A 17,943-nucleotide genomic window follows, 5' to 3' on the forward strand; every position below is an offset into this window, starting at 1 on the left:
CGGTCTTCCTCTTGGTTTCTGACAGAATCTCTTTAAAATGCGTCCAAGGGTGCAGGATCTTCCCTCTCCTGTATCCCACCTAATCCATGGGCAGTCCCAGCTCAAGGTTTTTCTCCAGCGGCTATGCTGGTTTAAAAAAAATCTCCCCTGGGTCGTGTTGGTGCCAGCGGAAAGCTTTGAAGTGAAAAAGGGGTTAAAAACCTCTTTATTCTCTCCTGCGGGGGTGTCTGGCCCAGGCAGGTAAGGGGCAAGCACCTGCTGCAGGTGAGAGGGGGCAGAATTCCGCTTTTCCTGCAGGAAACGCTTTTAACACAAACGGATCAGGTTTGGGGCAGGGGGAGGACGGCCCCGGGGGGTTCCCGGTGCGGCCGGGGAGGATCCGGAGCAGCCCCGAATGGGGCTGGGGAGGATTCGGGACAGCCCCGGCGGGGCCGGGCCGGTCCCGGAGCAGCCCCGGCGGGGCCGGGCCGGTCCCGGGGGACCGCGAGCGGCGCGCCGGGGCCCAGCCCGGAGCCGCCGTTCCCTCCCAGCCTGCAGGGCCCCGGCGCTGGCGGCTCCCGGTGCGGACAGCCGGGCCGGGGGGGCCCCGGTTCCTCGGCCCCGCTCCGCGCTCGCTGCTCCCGCCCGGCCCGGCGGGATGGAGCCTCCAGCGGGGCTGTTCCCGCGGTTGGGAAGGGTCGAGGCTGCTCCAGCCCAACCATCCCGGGCTCCCGGGGCCTCTCCCGGGGCCGCCGTGCCCCGAGCTGCCCCCGGGGCCTCTCCCGGGGCTCCGTGAGGGCGGTTTTGCCGGGAGCTGCACACGCTGAGCCGGTTTGAACCCTTCGTGCCCGGAGCTTCGGGATTTCTGCTCCCGTTGCTCGGGGCTCTTCCCTCCCCGGCTCCCGCCCCGAGCTCCGGTCTGTCCGTGAGCGAGCGCGGATTTTTGTGTGGCATTTCCCCGATTCTCCCCTGCTGCGAGCCCTGAGCTCGGCGCTGACCCTTCCAGAGCGGGAATTGCGGCTTTGACCTTGGCAGGGACAGCAGAACCATCCATGGATTGTTCTGGGATCCTCCAGAGCTGGGGCAAAGCTGTGTTTGGAGGAGTTTTCCCCCCCAAAAAAACCCCTTGTGCTTCTCATCCCTCAGCTCCAGAGGATTTGTGCATCGCTGCTGTCCCAAATGTGGGTGCTGGGGGTTCTTGGATGCTTCCCTGAGCTCCTGCTGTGCTGTTTTCCCTGCAGAAATGTCTCCTCAGTGGGCTGTGGCTGCTCTCCAGGCGTTACCCCGTCCCTGCCCTCCCCAGGAGTGCCCTGTACAGGATCAGCAGCCCTGCCCTGGGCACCCCTCAGGTTGGTCCCACCTGAATTTTATCCCATTTCCACCCCAAAGTGCGTTCCCAGCAGAGCCCTGAGCTGGATGGGGATGTGGCGCTGGGAAGTGCCAGTTCCAGGCTGGGAATCTCCAGCTTTTTTAATGGAACTCAAGGAATTTTTGGGGCAGCTGAGGTTGGACAGGGCTTGGAGCAGCCTGGGGCAGGGGGTGGAGCTGGGTGGGATTTAAGCTCCTTTCAACCCAATCCATCCTGAGATTCCATGGAATCCGTTGGCCATGTGGCTCTTTGAAGGGCCAGCTGCTGCTTTTCCAAGCAGCTCCATGTTTTCCACACGTTCCAAAAGAGATCCAGGGCTTGCCTCGAGCCCATCGAGCTCCTGCCCTCAAAACTTGCGTTTTTGGGGTCCCGTTTGCTGGAGTTCCTTGGGATTGCCCAACATGGAATGGTTTTCTCCAGTCCAGGTGCTACTCCTCGGGGGGAAGGAAGGGATTCATCTCAGGTTTTGTGGAGAACATCAAACAGGAGTTAGCCAAAAACAAAGAGATGAAGGAAAGCATCAAAAAATTCCGAGATGAAGCAAAAAAGCTGGAGGAGTCGGATGCGCTGCGGGAAGCAAGGAGGAAATATGTGAGTGTTTGGGAGTTCCCTGCTTTGTTCCCTGCTTTATTGAGCTTTTACTGCTCTGAGTGAGCATTTCAATCCACAGTTGAGCTGTTCAGGAGAAGTTCTGCTTGGCTGGAAGCACTCAGTGCTAAATGGACACCTCAGAATGTTTTATTTGTTGGAATGTTTTGGGATTTTTTTTTTTTTTTAGTGGAAAGTCTTTCCAGCAGACACTTGGCTGCATTTCTGAGCAGATCAAATAATGAGGCATTAAATTGAGCATCAGATGTTTCTTTTGCATTGTTCAGAGAGCTCTGAACATCATCATTTGCAAAGCTGCTGCTGACTCAGGCCGTGAACTCCTGAAATGTTGCTTTTCCTGCCCTCAATTCCAGCCTTAATGGGTTGTGCTCCATCCAAGCTGGGTTGGAGTAGTTTCTGTCTCTTGATTAATGTTCCTTTCCCCCAGAAAACCATTGAATCTGAAACAGTGAAGACCTCAGAGGTGATTAAAAAGAAACTTGAAGAAATAACAGGGACGGTTAAAGAGGTAAAAGGACCTTTCAGCTCTGCTGAGGCTGGGCTTTTGGGGGGCTGGAATTGTCATTGCTGCTGCTCCTGGGGCTTCTAAAACCAGAGGCATTCATAAAATAATGGATTGGGTGTGGTCAGAGCCAGGGATTCCTCTGGGATTTGGGGCATGGAGAAGAGGGAGACCCCACCTGCAGCCTTGGCAGCCCAAAATAAGGATGTGGAGCTGCTGGAGAGAGTCCAGAGGAGCCCCTGGAGCTGCTCCCAGGGCTGGAGCCCCTCTGGGGACAGCTGGGGGTGCTCACCTGGAGAGGAGAAGGCTCCAGGGAGAGCTCAGAGCCCTGCCAGGGCCTGGAGGAGCTCCAGGAGAGCTGGAGAGGGACTGGGGCTGAGGCCTGGAGCTGCAATGACCTTTCCCTTTTCCCTTGCAGAGTTTGGATGAGGTCAGCAAGAGTGACCTGGGCAGGAAGATCAAGGAGGGGGTGGAGGAAGCTGCCAAAACGGCCAAACAGTCTGCAGAGTCTGTGACCAGGGGAGGGGAGAAGCTGGGCAGGACTGCAGCCTTCAAAGCCATCTCCCAGGTACTGCTCCCTGAGCTCCCAGGGCTTCCAAACCTCGGGAGAGGCTTTGGGGGGAGGTTTGGGCTGAAATCCTGCAGGGCTGAAATCCTGCAGGGGTGAAATTCTGCAGGGGTGGAATCCTGAAAGGCTGAAATCCAGCAGGGCTGGAATCCTGCAGGGCTGAAATCCTGAAATCCTGCAGGGCTGAAATCCTTCAGGGGTGAAATCCTTCAGGGCTGAAATCCTTCAGGGCTGAAATCCTGAAAGGCTGAAATCCTGCAGGGCTGAAATCCTGCAGGGCTGAAATCCTGCAGGGCTGAAATCACACCTCCCCATCAGGGCTGAGTTCCTGGGGAGCTGCCTGCTGCAGGGTTGTAAAATGTCCCTCTCCAGAGGGATCCCAGCCTCCTCAAATCCCTCTTTTTGCAGGAATACAGAAAATCTCCAATCTTCTGTGGCTGCCCCACCCTGGCAGCGCCCGGCGCCTTCTGCTCTCCCAGACCATCACAGGATGGGATTTTCAGCTCCTGGGAGAGCCATAAACCCACACTAACGGGGCTGTTTTCCTTGCAGGGAGTAGAAACTGTGAAGAAGGAGCTAGATGAGAGTGTTTTGGGCCAGACAGGTCCTTACAGACGCCCGGAGCGGCTCCGGAAGCGGACGGAATATTCCGGAGAGAGGATCAAAGAGCAGCGAGTGTTTGAAGCCAATGAGTAGGTGGGGGGTCCTCTGGGGGGGATGTTTCTGTGTGTAATTTGATGGAAAAGGTAAAAAACGGGCCAGGGATTTAAAATCCAGGAGCTGTGGGGTGGGAGCAGCTGGGTCTCCAGCACATTCCCAGCAGGAGCGGATGATCCCGGATCTTCCTGTGGTAAAACTGGAAATTTCAAATTCTAAAGGTGAAATTTAATGTTCTGAGGTGAAATCCTGAGCTGAGCATTGTTTTGTGTTCAGTTTTAACTGTGCTGCTGGGTGAGGCTGAGCTCCTTTTTTCTGGACTGCTTTGCTCCTCTGAGTTGAGTTTTATTTGTCTGGTGCTTTATTAATCTGGGGTTTTGTTTATCTGATGTTTTATTTATCTGGGTTTTTATTTGCCTGGTGTTTCATTTATCTGGTGGATCATTTATGGGGCTATCATTTATGGGGCTGCAATTTATTTTATAATTGATGAGGCCATCGTTTATCTTGTAATTGAGCTCATCATTTCTGTGCTGTCAGCCTCGGTGATGCCAAGTGCTGCAGGGATATTCCTCAGGGTGTTGTCTGTATTTGTTACAAGTTAATTTTTCCCAAATATCCACATTTTATCCCTGTTTTCTGCTCTTTCTAGAGAAGCCATGGGCATGGTGCTGCATAAAGACTCCAAGTGGTACCAGCAGTGGAAAGATTTCAAGGACAACAACGTGGTTTTCAACAGTGAGTTGAGCCCATTCCCTTCCCAGCTCCCATCTGAGCCTCCAGCCCCAGCAAATCCCAAATTCCCACTTTTCTCTGTGGGTTTGGAGCCAGTGCTGGGAGTGCTGAGAAGGGAGGGAGGCAGAGCTGAGAGCTCTGCAGCTTCTTCAGTCCCTGCTCCAGGACACCAGACCCTGCTCAGGGGGAGCTGAACTCGTGGGTTTCCTGTTCTTCCCTCCTCAGCTTTGTTCTGGCACCAGGGAGAGGGAAGGCAGCTCTGCTCCTCCCCAGCTGGAGCTTAAAACCAGGAAAATCCTGAAAAAATCGAGGGAGTTTCACACAGCTTCCAAATTGGTGAAAGACTTAAAAAAAAAAAAAAATCCTGTGATCTTTCTGTCGTGTAAAGCTGATTTTTGATATCATCTGAGGCTGTTTCTGGTGCAAATGCCCTGAAAACAATCCCAGAATTTAGCTTGGAAAAGGCCTCCAGGACCTTTGAGTCCAAGCTGTCCCTGACCCCACCTTGTCACCCCCAGGGCCCCAAGTGCCACCTCCAGGGATGGAGACTCCACCAGTGGGAGCAACGCTGCTCAGAGTGAGCCTGATCCTGAATTTGCTCATTCCACTGGATAAATACCCTTCCCAGGGGTGTTAAATCTGAGTGTTAGCACAGGAGGAGTTGCTGAGAGATCAGAACATTGCAGGAAAACGGGGAGAAACATGGGGAGAAAAACAGGGAGGAAAATGGGGAAGAACATGGGGAGAAAAACAGGGAGGAAAATGGGGAAGAACATGGGGAGAAAACAGAAAAATGGGGAGAAAAATAGGGAATAAAATGGGGAGAAAAACAAGGAGGAAAATAGGGAATAAAATGGGGAGAAGACAGAAAAATGGGGAGAAAAATAGTGAGTAAACTGGGGAGAAAAACAGAGAGAAAAGTAGGGAATAAAATGGGGAGAAGACAGATAAATAAGGAATAAAATGGGGAGAAAACAAAAACGGGGAGCAAACCAACTCCCAGCTGGTGCCTGGTGCTGAACAAAGGGATTGAGCAGAGCTTGGGCCCTGCAGGTCGTCCCTGGCTGGGTGGCTGGGAGGGCTCTGAGCTCTCTGTTCCCTGCAGGGTTCTTTGAGATGAAGATGAAATACGACGAGAGCGACAACGCCTTCATCCGAGCGTCGCGCGCCGTCACCGACCGCGTCACCGACCTCATAGGTACAGGGACATCAGGGAGCTGGTCATGGGTGCAGGGACACCCTGGGGCTGGTCATGGGTACAGGGACATCAGGGAGGTGGTCATGGGTACTGGGACATCAGGGAGGTGGTCATGGGTACAGGGACATGAGTGAGCTGGTCATGGGTGCAGGGACATGAGAGGGCTGGTCATGGGTACAGGGACACCTCTGGGCTCCTCCTGGGTACAGGGACACCCTGAGCTGCTCCTGCAGCTGGGGCTGCCAGCCCTGAGCACATCCCCGAGCTCTGCAGCACTTCCATGGGTCACTGTCCGGGTGAGGGATGGGAGGACAATCCTTGGGATCCTCCTCAGGTTGAGCTTCAAGGCTGGAGTCGTTCCCAGGGCGGCTTTTCCTCTCCTCTGTCACCAGAGGTGTGTCCCTGTTCCCTGGTGGCTTTTCCTCTGCTCTGTCACCAGAGGTGTCCCTGTTCCCTGGTGATTTCCCTCTCTGCTGTCACCAGAGATGTGTCCCTGTTTCCTGGTGATTTCCCTCCCTCTGTCACCAGAGGTGTCCCTGTGGCCAGGTGGCTTTCCCTCTCTGTCACCAGAGGTGTCCCTGTTCCCTGGTGATTTCCCTCTCTGCTGTCACCAGAGATGTGTCCCTGTTTCCTGGTGATTTCCCTCCCTCTGTCACCAGAGGTGTCCCTGTTCCCTGGTGGCTTTCCCTCTCTGTCACCAGAGGTGTGTCCCTGTTCCCTGGTGATTTCCCTCTCTGCTGTCACCAGAGGTGTCCCTGTGGCCCGGTGGCAGTGCCAGCCCCCACTGAGCTGTTTTTGCAGGGGGGCTGTTCTCCAAGACCGAGATGTCCGAGGTGCTGACGGAGATCCTCAGGGTGGACCCCTCCTTCGACAAGGATCGCTTCCTGAAGCAGTGCGAGCGCGACATCATCCCCAACGTGCTGGAGGTGCTCAGCAGCCCCTGCTTCCCTTCACTCTCCCCTTCAGTACCCCCTGCAAAATGGGGTTTTTTTAAATTTTTCCATGGCTAAAAGCAAAAGTTGGCTCAGGATTTGCTTCTCCAGCTTTGCACAGGAAAGGTCTTTGCACAGACCTTGGGAAAGGAATCAGATCCCACATTTAGGTTAAAACTGTGGGATAAAATATTATCCCACATATATATATATACATATATATATATATACATATATATATATTTTTTTAAATTTATATATATATAATATATATCATAAATATATAATATAAATATATACATATAATGTATTATAAGATATATATTATATATATTATATATACTATACATAAAATCTATATATTTTATATATAAGTCATATATAACTATAAGTCTTTATATACATATATATGTATATATATATATATACATATAAAATGTGGGAATCAGATCCCACATTTAGGTTAAAACTGGGATAAAAGGATGTTAATAAAAATAGAAATATTATATATATATATATATAAAATATATATCATAAATATATAATATAAATATATACATATAATGTAGTATAAGATATATATCACATATGATATATATTATATATTCTATACATAAAATTTATATATTTTAAAAATAAAAATGTAAGTATTTATATATATGTCATATACATATATGTATATATGTATATATAAATATATAAATAAATAGATATAAATAATATATATAAATAATAGATATAATACATAGATATAAATAATGATTTTTTCTGGCCTGGAAAACAACAAATGAGGTGGGATCAGAGGGAAGTGGGTGAGCAAATGGTGATAGCAGAGGGATAGGGGGAGGAATTTGGGACGTGCTCCTGGGTTTTGATCTGGGATTTGGGAAGAGCAGCAGCTTGTGAGCAATGGTTCAGTGGTCATGGAAGTGTCTGGAATTTGAGGTTTTTAGGGATTCAGAGTGATGGGAGATGTGGCTGTAAGTGAATGTGGGTCCTTGTCCCTGCAGCAGGAAAGACAGAGGGAATTTGGGATTTGAAATGGAGCAGGAATTGCTCTGAATTTGGGATTTGAAATGGAGCAGGAATTGTTCTGAATGTAGGATTTGAAATAGAGCAGGAATTGCTCTGAATTTGGGATTTGAAATGGAGCAGGAATCTTTCTGAATTTGGGATTTGAAATGGAGCAGGAATTGCTCTGAATGTGGGATTTGAAATGGAGCAGGAATCGTTCTGAATTTGGGATTTGAAATGGAGCAGGAATTGCTCTGAATGTGGGATTTGAAATGGAGCAGGAATCGCTCTGAATTTGGGATTTGAAATGGAGCAGGAATTGCTCTGAATGTGGGATTTGAAATGGAGCAGGAATCGTTCTGAATTTGGGATTTGAAATGGAGCAGGAATTGCTCTGAATGTGGGATTTGAATTAGAACAGGAATCGTTCTGAATTTGGGATTTGAAATGGAGCAGGAATTGTTCAGAGAGACTCAGGAGAGGCTGGAAGAGCTGGGGCTTGAGGAGCCAAACGTGGGATTGTTCTGTTCCTTCTGTGCCCTGAATTTTTCAGTGTGGGAAATTGCAGCTCTGCTCCTGCTCCTGTTTGCTCCCAGGCTTTCTGAGCCCTGGGAGCTCTGCTGGCTCTGGCAGGCTGAACAGGAAGATTTAATGGCAAGATCCAGCTGGAAGCTTTAAGAGAGTTTAATTATCCAAAGGTTTATTGGTTTATTTATCCCTTGGCCTGTGTTTTTATAGAAATCCTTTTTGCTGTTCCCCTTTGCAGCTCCAATTTCCCCCCAGAGCCCCACAAAAAGTGGGATTTAAGGTGTTTTGCTGCTGGAAGGGCTGATTGGTCCCACTTTGATCTAGGAGGAGCTTTAAAATGTTCTGTCTGATTTCCTCCTCAGGCTCTGATCTCCGGGGAGCTCGACATCCTCAAGGACTGGTGCTATGAGGCCGTGAGTGAAGCTCCAAAAAACCCCCCAAAACTTGGGATTCTCCCTTGAAAATGGGGTTATTTGGAGGGGTTGGAATTCAGGGAGATCCTGGAAGCAGAGCCTTTCCTGACAGTGTTAGTGAGCTTTTATTTGGGTCTTCATTCCTCCAAAATTACTGTGCTGTAAAATCCAAAATAATTCTGCTCTTCCAAATCCCAAATTAATTCAAGAGCTGAATTTCTCCAAGCTAATTGTCTGTGCTGTTCCCCACCACCAGAGGGCTGGGAGAGCCAATTTTTTTTCATTTAATAAATCCTGATCAGCTTTTTTTTTTTCTTTTTGTAACAATAATCCAGTCTGAAAGCAAAGAATCTTCCCTGCTTCCAGCAACCTTGGGAATGACACCTTGGATTGCCTTGGAGGGAAGCAGCAGCTTCACTGCAGTTTGTGAGGCCAAAATCAAACATTCCCAAGGCAGCTGGAATTGGAAATGAAGCTCCTGAGTCCAGAGTAATCAGTCACATAAGCCAGGGGAGGAAATGGGAATTTTATCCCTGAGAACCTGGGGGATGAAACCTCTTAATGGATCCCACGGGTGCTGGGATGCTGATTCTGGTCACTGAACTCCCTGGTTTTCCCAGTTTCTCCCTGTTTCTCCATGCTTTTTCCCTGATTTTCCCAGTTTTTCCTTGTTTTTCCCTGTTTCTCCCTGCTTTTTCTCTGATTTTTCCTGATTTTCCCAGTTTTTCCTTGTTTTTCCCTGTTTTTCCCTGTTTCTCCCTGCTCTTTCCCTGATTTTTCCTGGTTTTCCCTGTTTTCCTCTGCTTCTCCCTGCTTTTTCCCAGATTTTTCCTGATTTTCCCAGTTTTTCCTTGTTTTTCCCTCTTCCTGCTGTTCACTCCAGTTGTGAGTCCCTCAGCTCTCAGCTGCTCTCAGGTCCTCACATTCTGCCCAGTAAAAATGGGATTTTTTAGTGGGATTTTTGTGCATCCCAAAGCATTTCCTGCAGTTCTTTGATCCCTTCCTTCAGCACATTTACAGAAAATGTGACTTTTTCTCCTGTTTGTTTTTTTTTTTTTTTTTTTTCGGTGGCTCTCTCCAAGGGAAAATTCCCCTTTTTTAAATTTTTTAAATTTTTTTTTAATGGTGACAGAGCAATTCCAAGCAATTCCCAACCCAAGTTTGTTCATCCCTCAGACCTACAGCCAGCTGGCCCATCCCATCCAGCAGGCCAAAGCCTTGGGGCTCCAGTTCCACTCCAGGATCCTGGACATCGACAACATCGACGTGAGTTCCCTGCCCAGCTTTCCCTTTCTGGGGGGAATTCAACCCAGGGGCTCAGGAGGGGATTTTTAGGGTCAGGGAGATTGGAAAAATCCTCCAGGATCAGCAAGTCCAACCTTCTTTGCTCTGACTGCTGGGTTTGAGCTCTGGGGTTTGGGATTTCTGCTCCCAGAGGGGAAATCCCAGTGCTGGAAGGGGAAATCCCATTGTTGGAAGGGAAATCCCATTCCTAGAAGGTAAAATCCCAGTGCTGGAAGGGAAATCCCAGTGCTGGAAGGGAAATCCCAGTGCTGGAAGGGAAATCCCAGTGCTGGAAGGCAAATCCCATTGCTGGAAGGGAAATCCCAGTGCTGGAAGGAAAATCCCAGTGCTGGAAGGGAAATCTCATTGCTGGAAGGGAAATCCCAGAGCTGGAAGGGAAATCCCATTGCTGGAAGGGGAAATCCCAGATATCCAAGATACCTAAAATATCTTGGAGATTGAGTTAGGCTTGGGTTTGGGTGGAAAACTGGTTTTTGTTTGGATGGATTCAGCTCCAGTGTGGATGGGGATGGGGCAGCTCATTCCCTGGGATCAGGCATGGGAACGTTGCAGAGCTGTTGAGATTCCCTCAGGGAGCAGGAAAATCACCCTAAAAATAAATGTATCCCTTTGTGACACAGCCAGCCCTGTCCTGGTGCTGCTTCCTTTATTAGGGATAAAACAGAATGTTTGGGGACATTTCAAAAGAGGAAAATCCTGCTGTCCTCAGTCCCTGTGATTCCTTTTGGGGCAGCACAGGCAGGAATTCCAGAGCTGAAGAGCAGCAGAGCATTCCATGGCATCCTGCATTCCCACAAAAAAAAAAAAAAAGGATGCAAAGAGATTTCCCACAATGGGCAGAAAGAGAATTCTGGGTTTTTAAAAGGAAAAAAGCTGAATTTCCACTCCTCTTGCATTCCAGTGAATAAAGTCTTTAAACATTTAATGGAACAGCCTGGGAATAGAGGGAAAAAATCCTGGCAAACAAAAGGTTCCCACCTTGAAGTCTTTCTGGTACAGTTTTTGTCTGGTTCAGAACAACTTCCTGGCAAAAAGTGATTTAACAGCAGGAGAAAAGCTCTGTTTGATCCTTGTGGGTCCTTCCAGCTCAGGATGTTCTGATTCTGAGCATTTCCTTCAGAAAATTCCGATTTTTGGAGAGCAGGGTGGCTTTGATTTGGCTTTCTAATTGGGAATAACGCAGCAGAGCTCGTTCCCATTTCCCAGATTTATGGACTTGGGGAAATAATGAAAAAATCCACAACAGTTTTGGGGAAAGCTTTGACGGTTCCCAAGTTTTTCACTTGGAATCTTTTTGGGAAGCAGCTTTTCCACCATATCAGGATCACGGAATTGATGTGATGGAGCAGCCAGGGGGACTTTGGGGTGGTGGGAACCCTTCCCTGAGCCTGCAGGAGTGGGGTGATTCCAGGGAATTCCCTGTCCTGCAGCTGGCCATGGGGAAGATGATGGAGCAGGGCCCCGTGCTGATCATCACCTTCCAGGCCCAGGTGGTGATGGTGATCAAGAACCACCAGGGAGAGGTGGTGGAAGGGGACCCGGTGAGTGGGGACGCTTGGGTCTGGGGCCTGGGGCAGCTTTGGGGTCTGGGGTGGGTTTGGGGTCTGGGGCAGGTTTGGGGTCTGGGGCAGGTTTGGGGCCTGGGGCAGGTTTGGGATCTGGGACAGGCTGGAGGTCTGGGGCAGGTTTGGGGTCAGGGTCACATTTGGGCTCTGGGGCAGCTTTGAGATCTGGATGTGTTTTGGGTCAGGGACAGGTTTGGGGTCAGGGATGTGTTTGGGGTCTGGAATGTGTTTAGGGTCAGGGACAGGTTTGGGGTCAGGGGCAGGTTTGGGGTCAGGGATGTGTTTGGGGTCTGGAATGTGTTTAGGGTCAGGGACAGGTTTGGGGTCAGGGGCAGGTTTGGGGTTAAGGGCAGGTTTGGGATCTGGACGTGTTTGGGGTCTGGGACACATTTGGGGTCTGGGACAGGTTTGGGGTTAAGGGCAGGTTTTTTGGGGTCTGGGACACATTTGGTGTCTGGGACAGGTTTGGGGTCAGGAACAGGTTTGGGATCAGGGACACCTTTGGGGTCTGGACCCCTTTGGGGTCTCCCACTGCAGCTCCAGCTCCATCCCGTTCCCGCCTGGCCCTGCTGGGTTTCCCTCCCCCTTTTCCTTCCCCGGGGCCCTGGCAGGGCAGAGCCCTCTGGCACACAGGCTGGGAGCAGGGCTGAGTCCCTGGATCAAAAAACCCCAAATCCTCATTTTCAGCTCCCCACACTCACACCAAGAGTTCCATGGAAATCCCACAGGAAGCCCTGGCTGGAGCTGGGGCTGTGAGGGGTTCTTGGGGAGCAGGGAAGGGTCTGTGACACAAATCCCTGGCACCTCCTGAGTGCCCTGGGCTGGCCTTGGGGCTCTTCCCTCCTGGGGGGTGCCAGGCTGAGCCTGGCCCATGGAATTCCCTGAGTTTGTGGCAGCAGCTGGAGGAGGTTCCTGGAGTCCCTTTATTCCCAGGGAATGAGCATTTCTCTCTCCAGAAATAATAATATTTATATTTATACTTGCATATATTTATATTTATATTTATATACTTATATTTATATTTATTTATCTCTCCAGGCAGCTCCAGCCTGTTCTGGGCTTCAGTGGCTCAGTGACACCTCACAGTGTCAGAGCTGGAGCTGCCACTTCCCAGCACATTTTCCTTGGAATTAATACAGGCATTTAACAAATATTGGCTTTTGCAACCCTGGCCTTTGGTCCAGGCTGGAAAAATGGGATTCATTTGAATGATGGGGCTCATCTGGGCTGATTCACAACCAGGGCAGAAACAGCTGATCCAGTGATTCCCTGCATTAAGTTCCTGCATTCCTGGGAGATAAATATTGATGGGATAATTATTGAACAGGATATCAAAGTCTGTTTGCTGTCAGATTCCTCCAGGGCTGCAATAAATCAGGGAGAGGAATTCAAATTCTCCAGTGGAGCCCAAAGCTCAGCTTTAATCAAGAGCCTGGGGTTGGGTGGAGCTGCTGCAATATTGAACACGGGGAGGTTTGGGGAGAGGGGAGCCTCAGATCCCCAGAGTTCTGGGGGTGGAAGGAGCTGGAAGGGTTGGAGTTTTGGGGCTGGAAGGAGCTGGAAGGATTGGAGTTTTGGGGCTGGAAGGATTGGAGTTTTGGGGCTGGAAGGATTGGAGTTTTGGGGCTGGAAGGATTGGAGTTTTGGGGCTGGAAGGATTGGAGTTTTGGGGCTGGAAGGATTGGAGTTTTGGGGCTGGAAGGATTGGAGTTTTGGGGCTGGAAGGATTGGAGTTTTGGGGCTGGGAGGGTTGGGGTTTTAGTTTGAGTGTTGGGGTTCTGGGGCTGGAAGGATTGGGGTGTGAGTGTTGGTTTGGGCTGGAAGGATTGGAGTGTGAGTTTTGAGTTTTGGGGGTTTTGGGGCTGGAAGGATTGGAGTGTGAGTGTTGGGGGTTTGGGGCTGGAAGGATTGGAGTTTTGGGCTGGAAGGTGCTGGAAGGATTGGAGTGTGAGTGTGGCGTTTTGGGGCTGGAAGGATTGGATGTGAGCATTGTCTGGGGCTGCAGGGTGCTGTCAGGATTGCAGTGTGAGTTGTCTGGGGCTGCAGGGTGCCTGTGCAGCTGCCTGCAGTGACATCTCTCTCTCTGGCAGGACAAGGTGCTGCGCATGCTCTACGTGTGGGCGCTGTGCCGGGACCAGGACGAGCTGAACCCCTACATGGCCTGGAGGCTGCTGGACATTTCCTCCTCCAGCACGGAGCAGGTGCTCTGAGCAGGGCTGGGCTGGGCCCTTCCCACCCCTCTGGAAGCAGCTCCAGCCTGGAATTCCCCACGGGGAGCAGCCCAGGCTGGGGGTTTGGGAGAGCTCCAGCTTATCCCAATCCCTGAGGAATGGGAATTCCTGCTCGGGAACGTCTGGGACGAGCAGCTGCTGCTTCATCCTCGTGCCTCAGGAGGCTCCTGGGCAGCTGGGAACCCCCAAAGCTGTCATTCCCACCTGTTGGCACCCTTGGAGATCCCTGGAAAGGCCTTGGAGGGGCTCCTGGCTGCCAGTCTCCTGCCCTGCCGTGTCTTGCACTTTCCCAAACCAAATACAACCAGGACTTTGCACATGGAGGTGTTGGATCCTCAGGTTGGTGGTGGGATGGGGCTGATAATTGAATATCCAGGGCTGAGATTTGTTTATGCACAGCTTGCAAGGGGCAATGCTGTTGGTTCTGGTCACAAAGAGCCACAGCTGCGTCCCTCGTGGTGCTGGGGAGGGTGTGGGACAGGAGGGGAAGGGCAGAGGGAGTGTCTGAGCAGTGGGACTGCTTTTGGGAAGGCTGAATTTTTCTGTCCCATCCTGTCTCATTCCCAGGAGGAAAGCTGTGCTCCTTGCTCAGCTCTCTGGGCTTCTCTGCTCCTCATCCCTGCACAGATCCCAGGTCCAGGAGCAGAAACTTCCCCAGTCTGCTGCTGGAGTGTGGGGTGAAATCCCCTTTCAGGCCCAATCTAAAAAATGGGGTTTGAAAATCCCAAATCATGGAAAAAATTCCCTGAATTAATTTTCCATTGGCAGCATTCAGTGGGGTTTGGGACCCTCTCCTTCTTGAGCTTCTTTCTCCTGGGAGAAAGAGCAGGGGAATGGCTGAGGGGGAGCAGAAATTGTGGGATTTGGGCTTCTGGAGGGGTTTGGGAGCTGAGCCAGGGCCGAGGCACCTCCTGCCCGTGGGAAGGGAGCTTGGGAGAAGGTTTGGAGAGGAAATCCAAGGATTGCTGTGGTGCTGAGGGTGAGGCAGGGGAGCTCTGCCCCGCCAGAGTGATTAAAGAGAATAATTCCAGTTCCTCTTCTCTTGTGAGTGTCCAGAGCTTTGAACATCCCTGGGGTCTTCCCTGAGCCCTTTTCCCTTGGGATGTGACAGCTCCAGCCCTTGCAGCGTTCCCAGGGTGTGGGGATGCCACATCCCCTGTCTGGACCAGCCCCAGGGCAGGCTGGGGGTGACATTTGGGTCACAGCCAGCCCAGGGGATGCTCCAGGCTGGAAAGCTGGGATGGAGCAAGTCCAGGGAAGGGGCTGGAGAATTCCTGAGGGAGCTGGGAGGGGGCTCAGCCTGGAGCAAAGGAGGCTCAGGGGGACCCCTGCACAGCTCCTGCCAGGAGGGGACAGCCAGGGGGGTCAGGCTGTGCTCCAGGGGACAGGGACAGGAGGGAACAGCCTCAGGCTGTGCCAGGGGGGTTTAGGTTGGATATTGAGAAAATTCCTTCATGGAAAGGGTTGTAAAGCCCTGGCACAGCTGGAATCCCCATCCCTGCAGGGATTTAAGATCCACGGGGATGTGGCACTTGGGGACAGTGCTGGCTTCGTGCTGGTGGCCTTGGAGGCTTTTCCAGCCCTGGTGGAAGGGCCTGGGGGGTTCTGTGGTTCTGGGCTGGGCACTGCCAGCCCTGCCTGGGCCCCATCCCCGGGATGCCTGCGGGGTGAGCGGGGTTGCCATGGGGATGGGGATGCTGGGATGGTGACTCAGAGCTGCTCTGCAGCCTCTGACATCTCGTGGGCTGTTCCCCATCACTCGTGGGGGGCTCTGAGCCCCCACATCTCCCACACCTTCCCAGGCTGCTCCAAACCTGCAGCCTGGCCTTGGGCACTGCCAGGGATCCAGGGGCAGCTCTGGGAATTCCCCTGCAGGGCCTCCCCAGCCTCAGGGAGGGGCTGGAATGAGATGATTCCAGCCCATTCCAGCATTCTGTGATCCCAGAGCTGCCCTGGGAAGGCTGGGCCATCCCTCACTGATATCCCGAGGCTTTTGGGGCTTTTCTCCAGATCCTGCAGCGCTGCAGTTCGGACAACCAGCCCTGCCCTGAGGGGTTGGTTCAGGATTTTCCCAGTTCCGTGCTGGATTTGATGGAATGTGATGATCCCCAGTGCTCCCTCAGTGCTCTTTGCTCCTCTCTTCCTCCCTCCAATGCATTTTTGGGATGCAGCCCCTGCTGCCAGGTGAAATTGTCCTCCCTGGGCCTTTCTGGCACGGGGGCTCTTCTTTCCAGCCTTTAGCACACAGAGCATCCCTGCCAAATGACAGCTCCGAGGGCAGAGCTGAGCCAAGCCCGGAGCACCAGGCTCGTTTAGGAACAATTCATTAGAGGGGGGAGGATTTTTTGAATGAGGTGTTTTTCATCTGGGAAGGGAGCTGGGACAGATCCATGGAGCAGCAGCCTCCTGTGCTGCCTCTCCAGAGCTCAGCTCCTCTGCCAAAGCCTTGGAGATGTTTTTTTTTTTTGGTGGTGAATGATTCCAAAATGATTCTTCTCCTGTCTCAGATCAGCTCCAAGAGCTGTGAGTTCTCCCTGGAGCTGCTGGAAGGAGCGGGGGCTTTGGCAGGCTGGGTGGAGGGATGAGTTACTGAATTCTTCTGGCTCTGACTATTCCTGCCAATTAAGAGAAATAAATAAAGCTCAATTAAGGCAAAGGCTTAGAGAACGCTTCTCCCCACGGAGCACGGGGAGGAAATTCCACTTGGAAAGGTCCTGCCTGTGGCTGCCCCGTCCCTGGAGGTGTCCAGCCGGGCATGGTGGGAGGGGGTGAGACTGGAGGGGCTTTCAGGTCCCCCCAGCCAAGTCCCGATTCCCTGGCTCAGCCCTGGAGCAGCAGCAGGAAAATCCCAAAGGCCAGCGCTGAGGCTGGGCTGGGCAGAGGGCAGCAGAGATTTGTTTTCCAGAGGGAAACATCTTCCAAAATCCCCTGGGAGTGGCTGGGAGCCCATCGGGAGCAGGATCCTGACCCAGCATCCGGAGGGGCTGGAGCAGCTGGGACGTGCCAGCAGCCCTGGCTGTCACACAGCTCCCGGGGATGTCTCTGCAGGGCTGGAAAACCCCGGGAATGCCGCAGGGAGATGGGATCCAGCACCTCTGAGCCATCCCTTAAAAGCCACGCCGGTTCCAGGGCGGTTTGGAACGGCTGGAGTCCAAAGCAGCCCTCGGGAGGGAAATGACAGCGGGCTAAGGGATGGATCCATTGATTTTATCCTGTCCTTGATCTCCATCTCGCCTTTCCCTGGGATGTTTTCAGCTGAGGTGCCTTTTAAAACGGCTTTAATTCATTTTCCCTGGGCTGCTGCGGCGCTGCTAATTGGGAACTGGGACTATCTGACAGGATTTACATAGATTTTGAAACGGGAAAGGAAAAACTTCCAAAAATACCTCCCTTTTTAAACGCAAATGCAGCAGAAACTTCATGAAACCGTTTTCTTAAAATACCCTGAAAATCCGCGGTGATTTTGATGGATCCTCTCTGCCAGCGAGGTTTGCCCTGGGAGAGGATGGATCCGAGATCCCGGCAGGCTCTGGCTGCAGCGGGGTCTGCGAGCGCTGCCCGGAGCTTTCCTGGGATTGGGAGAGGCTCAGCATTCCCTGGGATTGAGGGAGGCTCAGCATTCCCTGGGATTGAGAGAGGCTCAGCATTCCCTGGGATTGAGAGAGGCTCAGCATTCCCTGGAACTGAGAGTGATTCGGCTTTCCCGGGAACACAGGCTCAGTTTTCCTTGAGAATACAGGCTCGGCATTCCCGGGAATACAGGCTCAGCATTCCCGGGAACAGAGGCTCAGCATTCCCGGGGGCACAGGCTCAGATTTCTTTGGGAACACAGGCTCGGCATTCCCGGGAACAGAGGCTCAGCTTTCCCGGGAACAGAAACTCAGCATTCCCGGGAACACAGGCTCAGCTTTCCCAGGAACAGAGGCTCAGCATTCCCGGGAGCACAGGCTCAGTTTTCCTTGGGAACACAGGCTCGGCATTCCCGGGAGCACAGGCTCAGCATTCCTTCGGGAACGAGCCGGGCGCTGGACCCGCGGCTCCCTCCATCCCACCCGGCCGTGGCACGGGCTCTCTCCTGGCGCTGTTTTGATCCCGGGGCTGTGAGCGGGACCTGCCCAGGCGAGGATGAGCCCCGCGGTCTCCATTGGCACCGGCACGTCTGAGTTCCCCGGGAACGTCTGCCACGAGCTCCCGTAGCCATGGAGACACCGAAGCCGTGCACAGCAACACTTTTCCAGGCGTTTTCTCCCTTTTTTATTTTATTTTATTTTATTTTTTTTTCCCTGCCAGCCTCCTCGGGTCCGTGTGACTCTGTTGTGCCCACGGCAAGGGCTGATA

General features: G+C 52.1%; 1 protein-coding gene across 1 annotated transcript; it reads left to right on the plus strand.

The window, feature by feature from the left end:
- Window positions 1–1,225: 1,225 nt before the first annotated feature.
- TIMM44 (translocase of inner mitochondrial membrane 44) lies at window positions 1,226–14,635 on the plus strand. Its single transcript, XM_041460756.1, has 12 exons — window positions 1,226–1,328; window positions 1,769–1,939; window positions 2,385–2,465; window positions 2,878–3,027; window positions 3,580–3,719; window positions 4,337–4,422; window positions 5,525–5,617; window positions 6,419–6,543; window positions 8,454–8,504; window positions 9,681–9,770; window positions 11,240–11,350; window positions 13,465–14,635. The coding sequence occupies exons 2-12, from the start codon at window positions 1,856–1,858 to the stop codon at window positions 13,582–13,584; spliced, it is 1,131 nt and encodes a 376-aa protein (XP_041316690.1). The 5' UTR covers window positions 1,226–1,328; window positions 1,769–1,855; the 3' UTR covers window positions 13,585–14,635.
- Window positions 14,636–17,943: the final 3,308 nt, after the last annotated feature.

The sequence above is a fragment of the Pyrgilauda ruficollis genome, unplaced genomic scaffold (assembly GCF_017590135.1).
Source record: "Pyrgilauda ruficollis isolate IOZ18807 unplaced genomic scaffold, ASM1759013v1 scaffold148, whole genome shotgun sequence".
Taxonomy (NCBI): Eukaryota; Metazoa; Chordata; class Aves; order Passeriformes; family Passeridae; genus Pyrgilauda; species Pyrgilauda ruficollis.

What these genes read in the sequence shown, in the direction of transcription:
- TIMM44 (XM_041460756.1), top strand. Translation starts at nt 1,856, where the DNA reads ATGAAGGAAAGCATCAAAAAATTCCGAGATGAAGCAAAAAAGCTGGAG. An exon ending in GGGAAGCAAGGAGGAAATAT is followed by an intron (nt 1,940 to 2,384) that starts GTGAGTGTTTGG and finishes CCTTTCCCCCAG; the next exon opens with AAAACCATTGAATCTGAAAC. An exon ending in AGGTGGTGGAAGGGGACCCG is followed by an intron (nt 11,351 to 13,464) that starts GTGAGTGGGGAC and finishes TCTCTCTGGCAG; the next exon opens with GACAAGGTGCTGCGCATGCT.